At 36.1% G+C, this 10,925-nt stretch overlaps 1 protein-coding gene across 1 annotated transcript in view; it reads left to right on the forward strand.

Moving 5' to 3' along the window:
* Window positions 1-6,481: 6,481 nt before the first annotated feature.
* LOC117116330 overlaps window positions 6,482-10,925 on the forward strand; it is a gene marked incomplete at its 3' end in the record, with an annotated part of 6,101 nt that continues 1,657 nt past the window's right edge. The window contains exons 1-2 of the mRNA XM_033260346.1: window positions 6,482-6,580; window positions 10,258-10,820. Of these exons, the coding sequence (XP_033116237.1) occupies window positions 10,283-10,820 (538 nt within the window). The remainder of the gene's footprint in view (window positions 6,581-10,257; window positions 10,821-10,925) is intronic.

Here is a 10,925-nt window from a genome sequence, read left to right on the forward strand (position 1 = left end):
GTGTTTAACTCACATAATTAACTGGTTGTGACAATGAACGCGCAAGACCGCACACGCGCCTTCTAGATTCTCTAATTGCGTTGGCTCGGTTGTTTTGATCGGTAAAGAAAAATTTTCTCGGTGAATTGATTCTGGAACATGATAAAGAAAACTCTCTAATGACTCGAGTTACACATGACACCGTTTTTGTATTTTTAATAAATCCAATTTCTTATAATTGTATATACATTGTTATCACGCAGACTTGTGCTTAATGCGTGTTATGACCACGCACGATGCGAGACGGTAACTACATGGTTAGCCATCAGGGCCATAATGAACGCCGTTGTATTTTTTTCTATAGTAACGCCGTTACGTTTCAATTACCATATATACTGTATGCTCACAGAAGATTTGAAACAGCTAAGATGTATTCTTTTTATATCGTAAAGACAGAAGAAATCTGTGCGCTATGTTGGATAAACTTCAAAACTTGGAAATGTTATTATTATTTAGAGATATAAATGAAGAAGAATGCGTTGTAGACACGATTTCAAAGAACGTCATAGATGGTGGCCGGCTTTGGTGGTGATTTAAATTCGAATTATGAAGTAAAAACAGTCAAACCCATTTCACTGATTTTCGCCTGATGATAAGAATAGCTCAGAATTTAGAATGTAGTAGGCCTAGCTCGCTTACAATCGATCGTTTGAAGTTGATGTATTTATGCAGTTCCAGGGAACGTCTGTTGTGTCGTACTTTGTAATAATCGTCGCACTTTGTAATAAAGTCTGTCGCACCATAGAGAAAGTAGAACAGCTCTATGGTCGCACTTTGTAATAACTGGGCTGTCGCACTTTGTAATAAAATGAGCTGTCGTACTTTGTAACAAAACGCAATCCATGTTATCATCTATAGATTTTTTTTTTATAAATTCTCATTTTTCTCGTATCGAATTTGATTTTTTCTCCTATTTCGTATTGTGTCATCTTTACATCGATGGAATGGCTCCAACCCCAATAGACCCCGCCTGGGATCTAGTGGGATTTGAGGGTGTCCAAATCCAGAAGGGGTCCAAGTTGATATTTCTCGGATTACATAATTTTATGTCCGACGATGGGGATATGACTTTAATTCTACTAGGACCCCCCGGTTCGGTCAGATCATCAATATGGCGTGTAGGAGGTCTCGTGTTCATCTTGAAGGGGTCCAATTTGATTTGTTTGACTTTTCATACTATGTTATCGTTAAGTCGATAGGAATATCTTTCTATTCCCACTTGTCCCTATCGGTTAGAAATTCCGTAAAGTATGGCGGAGTTCCCGGGTTCAAATCCCAAATATTTCAATGTTCATTTTCCTCTTATTTCGTATTACAATTATCATCGTCATGTTGATAAGGTCTGGCCCATTTCCATTCTGCTGGTTGTAGGAAAAATGTGGAGGATATGTCAACGGATGGAGCATACGGTGACCACTTAACGTTACAAGCTGGATTAATCAGTGTCAGAAAACTTATAATGAAATTCGGAGCATGCAGTGGCCTTATCTAGAGATCAGGAGGATAATTGGGCACTCAAAATGGGCAAATGCGTGGCTTGTATTCCAGAGAGAGGGGTATGGGTGGTTTACAATTCTAGATATATTTTGGAGGAAGGAGTAAAACAGAAACAAATCAATTCGCTATACCACCCTAGATAACGTATTATATTAATTTCCTTATTTTACTCAATTAGCAATTTCTTAGTTTTTTAAATACACTTTTGTGATGGGAGGTGTTTTTGTTAGCGATTCCTAGCAAGTGACCGCTGTAAATATTGTTTTAGCTACTCTACATTTTGTCGTACTTTGAAATGCAAAACTTATATAGACTTACCCATAACTCCACCTATACTGTACCTAGTAGCTCATTATCAGGTGAATAATATAAATAATTGAAAGAGTACCATGCTACAACAATATGTAAACACAACTTACAACATAAAAAGAGATATATATATAAATAGCGAATGTCTTAAATTACCCTTATTAACATGTTTAAACCATGCATTATAGTCAATGTTATATGAATCATAATTATGCAGTTCAGTTATTGTTTTGTGTATTTAAGTTAGTCATTTTAATAAGGCTACATTCAGTTTATCATTATCTTAAGTAGTGATGTAGAAATTAAACATGACGTGGATGAAGATTACAGATTTAATGTCGATTATATTCTCATTATTTATTGGTTCATGATTTGACAAACAGTAAAAGCTCGCAATTATTAAATGCTGTCAGTCAATCGACTGAACCGGAACCCCGACATATCATGTGGATGCACTAATCGACAGAGTTATGGGGTCCTTAGAGCCATACCAAATCAACGTAATGATAATATAACACGAAATAAGATTAAAATTAAATTGGACCTCTTTGGGATTTGAACCTCCGTCATACTCTGACCGACAGAGTTATGGGGGTCCAATAGAATTGCAACCATACTCCATCGACGTAACGATGATTTAATAGAAAATAAGAAAATGAAAGTGGACCTCCTTGGGATTTGAACCCGGAACCTCCTTCATACTGTTCGGAAGTTCTAACCGATTCTTCCGACATACTATGTGGACGCTCTGACCGATCTGAGTACAAATGAGGCCATACCACCTTAAACTTAACAATGGTATAATACGAAATAAGAGGAAAATAATAGGACTTCTTTGAGATTTTAAGCCGTGACCTCCGTCATACGGTTCGGAATCTTCAATGGATGGGGTCAAGTTGGACTGGAGCCATATCCCATATATGGGATTTGGACCCGACACTCCAATCCCACTAGATCCAGGGCGGGGTCTGTTGGGGTTGGAGCCATTCCATCGATGTAAAGATGATACAATACGAAACAGGATGAAAAATCAAATTCGATCCCCGAGAAAAATGAGAATTTATAAAAAAAAAAATATCTATAGATGATAACATGGATTGCGTTTTATTACAAAGTGCGACAGAGTTTATTATACAAAGTGCGACAGCTCATTTTATTACTAAGTGCGACAGCATTTATTACGAAATGCGACAGACTTTATTACAAAGTGCGACAGTTATTACAAAGTGCGACATACTTTATTACAAAGTGCGACAGTTATTACAAAGTGCGAAGATTATAACTCTGCTATACCTTGAGGGTAAGATGAAAGTGGATAAGGATCACATCAGCGTGAATCTTTGTTGCAGTTTGGAGGGTTCCTAAAATCAGCCGATTGTCCACAAGCACAATACACCATTATGATGGTATTTACGTTTTTAACCATCATGTGACATGTGCAGCAATTCATTGTTACATACCGTCCCTTATAACGTAGTGGCGAATGTGGAAAAGTGCATTTTGAGAAAAACGCATTTAAAGATTTTTGAAAAATAGTAATTTTTATTAGCATAGGCTTACCTTGTTTTTTTTTTTTTTAACGAAATTGCCTAAATTTCTCTATGATTAGAGTACATTGCCTCCTAATCCTTGTAAAAAGAATATAAAAATAAAATAAAAATCCTGTGTATAAATATGAGCATAATAACGTTAATTAGCAATTTATCATTAAACTTTCGTCACTTCGAAAAAAAATAATTAACGTATGTAAATTGTAGTAATTTAACATTCGCCACACATTCACCACTTTGTGAAAAAAAAAAACAAACCAACTAACATTCGCCACTGGAAATTCAAGCCAGTATGCAGGATTTTTGATGTAAAGGGTTGGGTGCGTTTTAGCGAACAAAGAGAGAAACTTAGGCCACGGGACCTGGGCCATCTTGGGATCCCTGTGGGTGTTGGGGCAGAGCTCTAGGAAGCGCCAATAAATTTGCATTTTAACGAACTTATTTTAACGGATGCACTAGGACTAGCCAATAATTCATGAAAATTTCATTTAATTTTCATTCATCTAGTGAAGTACGAGTAAGTGCTGGCAAATAAAGTGCGTGGATTTCGTGATAAATTTGAAATTTTAATGAAATAATAGCTTTAAAAAAAGAAGACTTTATTGCTGCACCCCGGCCTAATGACCTGATTTTTCTAGACAAAGTAACAGGAAACACGGCACTATGATACTACACTTGTATTTAATCATAATACATTAATAAGCTTAAAAGAGATTGCGATTGTCATCAAAGCTAAAATTGTAACACTAATGATTCATTTTAACACTTTGTAACAACTTGTAATAATATTGTTCTATAACGCGTAACACAGTAGAAATACTGCATTTCATAATACTGCCGATTATCACATAAACCAATAACTCTACAGAACACACAATAACGCTTTATTGTAAATGTTATTGTTATTTACTATTTCATTTCTTTATTATGTGATTTTTTTTATGATCAATATATTTCATTTCATTTATTTCGGGGTTTTTTTTAAATTAAATTATTGCATTTACTCCCAAATCATGATTTCCCTGTATAAACAATTCCCACGCATCCTTTTCTTTTGAAAACAAACTATCAACCTCCACCGGTGTTCGAGCACGGGACATACTTTCATTAGACAACTAATACGTACGTTTCTAGTTATGTGCGATCCGGAAGCCATTGAGAGTCTTTAATCATTGTTCCTTGAACCTTGACAAACCATTCTAGAAAGTTTCCTTCAGATCAGTTTTTACGATATTTAGGTCTTCGTCTTCCACATGCACACCCTACTCCCGGAACGTCACCAAAATTGCATGCTGTTTTACTTGGCCATGACGTACAGTACCGGTACCATTCCAGTAAGGTTCTCAGATGCATTTATCATTTTTTTAGATATCTAAATAAATAGGCCCTATCTGTCTGGGTCTGGGAAATTGCTTTTAAATGGTCCTCCCTCATATCCACACCCTAACTCCAGATTGTCATCAAAATTTAATCACTTCTTCCTTGGACCATGACCAACTAAAATTATTCAGATCTCTTGATCAGTTTGAGATATTTGTCTCAAATTAGCATTATAAAGGACATCCCCGCCCCTTCCCACCTTCACACCCGAATCTAGATCGTTACCAAAATTGAATCATTTCTTTCTTGTAACTTGGTTAACTCTTCCACAAAGTTTTATTCAAATTAGTTGATCAGTTTTTGAGATATCTGGGAACGTTTCTCTTTAAATGGCTTCCACCCTACTCTGGGCTCGTCACTAATCGTTATTTTCTTCCTTGAAACATGAAAACATTCTAGAAAATTTCATTGAGATTCAATGATCAGATCATCACCACCAAAAATGACTTCCTTGTAACTTGGAACGCTTCCAGAAGTTTCATACATCATATGTAGATCAGTTTTGAGATATCGTGTGCGGAACCAGTAACTTGAGGAGCGGGAAAAAAACATTTTTTTTTTTTAAATTTTGTCAATCTTCCCGATTATTAAAAATAAAGAATAGAGATATTTATACGTCTCTCTCTTTTTAAAGTAATAGATTATTTAAAATCCATTATATATATTATTTTCATATTTATAGAGTTTCATGAGTATATTTCCCGCACGTAGCAAGGGTTTGGTGGTCTCAGGAGCTCGTGCTTCTTACGGTTATTCAATTCGTAGGCCTACTATAGAAAAAGCCGCCATTTTAATGGAGAAAGCGTAGGCCTACCTGTCGTTAGCCACAGTAGCCTAGGTCAATACTCCGGCTATATGAAATTGATTATAAGATTAAAAAATCTTAATATTTAGTGACACATATGTCTACGTTTTAATAATTGTTATTTATTTGTTAACATTTATAAATTTAATGTATTGTTTAAGTATGAATTACTAGGTTTACATCCGTGTTAATTTAATCTTAGGCATCTCTTCAAATTGTATATTTAGATAAATATAGGCCTAACTTGTGTGTGTAAAGTAGGCTACTATACGTATAAAAAGTATGAATAAAAAGTAACACAAAACGTGAAAAAATTGAAAGAAGGAAGAATAGGAAAATTCGGAGCGGTTGAAATATATTTCGAAAATATGCCATTATTGCATTATAGGCCTATTTGTAAACATTTTTTAGGCACAATCATCAGATGTCTCGGTGCCACAGCCTATCACCTTTCATAATTCGATTCATTTTCCACTTTTTACCATGGCAACAAATCTGGCAGTTAGGATCCCGTAGGCCTACATGAAATTAATAAATAAGTAATAAATAGAATAGGGCCTAATAATATATGCAATTTGCATAAAGGTTGATGGGGCACTTTTGGAAAATAATGATTATCCAGATCTGAAAGATCTTATATAATTGGAGGCACGTGCCTTTTAAATATGTGTGAAGTCCAGAAAGTCTGAAACCGGGACATGGTTATACCATGGAGGTTTTAGGTTATACTGATAGCACGTCCAAGTGGTTCACGCTTTTGTGTGTGTGTGTGTGTGTGTGTGTGTGTGTGTGTGAATTACGCCCTCTACATAATTTCTAAAAATAGCTTAGGGAATTTCTTCCCACCTCCTCCGGAAAAAAGGGGAGGTTCGTCGACACGTCATTCGTCATTACTCTTGGCACCTACTGCACTGTACTACTACTGCTTGGCCTAGGCGTACCTAGGCCCCTATCCTTGAAATTTGATGATTTAAGTTTTTTGTATCATTTTTATTTACAGGTGAGTCATACAAATCATTATTATTATTAATTAGTGATGATCCGACCAGGGAGATGTAAAAAATATTATTATTTTTTACATCTCCCTGATCCGACGTTCGGCAATCATTCATGGTTGAAGCAAGGAGGTATTAAATATTATTTAATACCTCCTTGGTTGAAGTGCTTTGAAATTCTCTGTTCCTGACAAGGCTAGCTAGGCCCTCTAGGCTAGGCAAGTAGGCCTATCTATATGCTAGGACTAGGCCTAGAGACCTAGCTTAGATAGGCTGGCCCAAAGCTAGGCCTATGCCTACACCACCAGCAGGTACACAGTACAAGCAAGGTGCACCCTCTCTCTCCTCTTGGCCATTTAATAGGCCTAGACCTAAGTAAGTAAAAACGTGGTTATTGATCCAACACCGGAACACAAATTCCCTACTAGGCCTAGGCCTACCTAGCTAGGGTAGGTAGGCCTACTGTAGGCTAGGCCACAGGGAGTGTCAATCATTGAGTCAATGTGATGTATTAATTATGGAATTTAATTACAGACGATCAGAAAATATCAATGGTCTTTCATGTCACGTGCAATGGTGTGTCAGACTTCTAGCGCTGGGAAATCAGGTTCCAGTGTCGGATCAATAACCACGGCGATATATAATCGACCCCCTAGGTCTAGCTGTACTTAGGCATAGGCCTGGTGCCTACCCCTGGATGGGCTCTCTGGCTACAGTAGTAGGCCCAGATTATGTTGAGGTCTGCTGGGGAGTAAAAGATTGATAATATGCCGGTATACTAACATTGATAATTTGCCAGTCTATTTCCGTGATTGGCTAATGTAAAATTTGACGTCATCAAACCTTCTAGAGAGACTGCAAAGGATCATTTTTTGAAGTGCAGTTATACGATCGTCTTTTCAGTCGATTTTGATGCTAGACTGAGACTGCTCTGACTGACAGTGACAGACTGTGCATCCTTACTTTACTTAATTTACTGTACATCCTTAATATTACATATTATAATATTTATAGGCCTATTTATTTTTTGTAGGATTTTGTAATTTTCCAGTACAGTATATTCAATACAATCAATAATTTTGGGGCACTATTCATCATAGGCTAATTGCTAAAGTATTTTTTCTCGTTCAAAATTTTAATTGTAAGTTAAAAACTTCGAAATACTTTGAAATCAATTCAAATACTGAATTGAACTATTATTTTCTCATAGAAGAGAGTTCAAATATTGGTAAATAAAGAAGCGTGATTGCTGTGGATGCTAGTGCAGATTTTTAAACTGTCAAAAAATTTCCCATGTCAGTCACAGTGCAGATGATAAACCTAGTAGGCTGTAGTAAAAGGGGGTGAACGCAACAAAACGTGACAGTACGCTGTAACAAAACTTGGGAGGCGGTATGTAGTGGGAAGGGAAGTATAGGAAAAACGCCACAAATAAAACAAGAAGAAGCAATCGACAAAGACCAAGCTGTGATAGAAGCCTAAACGAAAAAACTGAGCAAGATCTAACAGAACTTGAATAAAAATGAGAAAAAATTGGCAAAATCCCACGGCGCACTGTTTCGGGCAAACAGGCTGCCATGGCCACTGAGAACAATGTAAACCTAGCATTAGCCAACTAAGTCTGAGACAACTATATAATAAATAATATATATAGTCTCAGACTAATAGGCTGACCTGGTCTCTCGGTTATTTTTAATTATTACAATTAATATTTATTATTATTAATTTACCTTTTCACTAATCCCCGGCCCTTGGATATTTTTTTACTATAAAGTTTCCACAAAACGACAGTGGGACAACATGTTAATCTAACCAATAATCTGGCGTTTTATTTCTGCAGGGTGTTTTTGCTGTGGTGACTGTGTTTTCACCATTTGCTTTTTTTATCTTTCATGTTATGCTATGTTTGATGTAATGGGGTTGCCAAACCTTGTACAGGAACCTTGTTCCTACTTGGCTTAATCCCCCTCCTGTATTTGTTTATGAGGAAATTAATATATTACTGTATGTTATTATTGTTCTATAAAATAATATTGATGCTGACACTCTATCATAATAATCAAAGATAGTGTCAGTATGAATGCAAGTGCTATCTCGAAAGCAGCTCAAATTACCTTGATTAGAAGCCCATTGGCTTCTTTACGAGATTACTTTTGCAAACTGAAGAGGGGCTTCTTTTCAAAATAAGGTGATTAGGCATCTATTCAAAATTTTATGGTGTCTCCATTCAGACATGGGCGGTTACTGTACGAAATTAAAAAATAGTTGAACATTTTTTGACAAATAATAATTCTGCTTCATTGTACAGTATGTGCCATCTAGGGAATGTCATATTGGGGTAAAAGTTTTTACAATCCAGCTGCCGATGAAACAGTTTTAATCCAAGGAGTTTAAACGTTCCCCGAAAAGTAATATTTTCCAAAAGTAAATTAGAAAGTCTCCTTCATTTTATACATTTTAGAAAAATTAGATTTTTTAGATGAAATGTATTAATTTTCTGTTATATTTATTTTTTATTTTGGGTATTTGTAATAAAATATAATGTTAATGCAGAAAAAACTAAAATTATTTTAAATATTGCATATTGTTCCCTTTGCTAACCTCATTCCCATCACTATTGATTATTGTTTCAAGTGGTTGCTATGTCTGAATCATCTGTTGTGGAATAAGGATCCAGCTGCAGTGTCAGGAAAATGTTGACAGCACCACTGCCTCAAGTTATCTATTTCCAAAAATTGTAGGCAAAGCAAGCCCTTGATCCCACATTCCCCTGAACCAAATGGAAGGGACCCACAACTGCCTCAGCCCAATCAGGGAGTTTACATCTCCCTGGCCCAATATTCTGCTTTTCCTAGATGTGTATAAGAGACAGCCCCCCCCCTTACCAATTTGTGAATTCTGACACTACCACTGGTTCACATGATATGTTGTACTTTCAGCACTTTAGTCTAATGATATGAGGTTAATTCATTGACCCTCCTCTAGTAAGGAACAGTGACAAATTTTGTTTACTATAGTTGTATATGTATATGTATGGTCTAAGCTTGGTTCATTGCCTAATTCATGCCACACATTTTGATTGAAATATGGTAACCACATGCCTAAAATCTGAGATTGGTTATATTATTGACAATATAGTTTTTGGAAAAAAGGGCAAGCTGCATTGATCATAGACATTTCCAATTTGAAAGGGGCGCCCTGTATTGACGCACCATTGGTGGGGATATTTTGGGTGGGGCGTGTGCTTGTCATATCTACTAGTGGCGTATCTATTTTCTATCTTATCTATTTCACCACCAACGAGTAGATTAATTTAAATCCCCCCCCCCCAAAAAAAAAAAGAAATCGAGTATGGGGCACCAATTAAATTAGGTATGGCACGCACTAAGCGCAATATAGAGTAACCCACAATTAGGGCCTTGAACCCAGGCTATGTACAGTGGTGCAAAGTAGAGTATATTATGATAAAAACTACTGTACAGTATGATTACAATAATTCTGATATTTTACATTTTGTAGCAGATGATGTGCATGAATCCCTATTGTATCCCCAGATATGGTGTCTGCAGAGGGAGACTAATCAATGTGAATGGATCGGTCTAGACATTTGTCATGTCAGGTCAGTTGGGTTTGTGCAATACAAAGCTTTTTTATCCTTACCTTTGAAATGTCTTTCTACTAGGTATCCAGTTGATAACTGTGCAGAAATGTCTGAAGAAAAGCTCACTAAGGGTATCTGTACTTTGGCTGGTAAGATCAAGCCAGGAGAAGAGACAAGTCAGCTAAGATTAATTCTTTTTGACTATATAAGCAATGTAAAGGAAAGGGAAAATGCACTCGATTTATTTGATGTGCTTAAAGAAAGCCAGGAAATTACTACACAAAAGGTTAATATCATATATGAAATATTAATGTTGATGGGCAAGAAGAAATTATGGACAGACTTTTGCAAAGATACGTTGATTGAAATCAAGGTTCCTTATGATGTCAAGAAAAACTCAATTTGCTTCACTAAGTTTCGATTAATGATGATTGAAATTGGGAACAAATTGACAAGCAAAATGGTTACGTATCTGAAAAAGGTCTACGATGTTGATGAAGACTTTTCTTCTGAGTGGATGTTGTTACTTCATCTTGAGCAGCATTTGCATGTTGAAGAAGATGTCCCAGGTTCCATAGAATCATTTGGCAAAAACCTAAGGACAGCTAAATGTACAAGAGGAGCAAAAATTGTTGAAGAGTATGGTAAGATTTTGAAAATATTTGGTCTATTTAAATGTTTTTCTGTGATTAAGTAGTTATAATATGCTAGTTAGAACATAACTCCATCTTATTATCTTGGTCATAGGC

The sequence above is a fragment of the Anneissia japonica genome, unplaced genomic scaffold (genome assembly GCF_011630105.1).
Source record: "Anneissia japonica isolate Jap-2015-1 unplaced genomic scaffold, ASM1163010v1 scaffold287803_len37860_cov103, whole genome shotgun sequence".
Lineage (NCBI taxonomy): Eukaryota > Metazoa > Echinodermata > Crinoidea > Comatulida > Comatulidae > Anneissia > Anneissia japonica.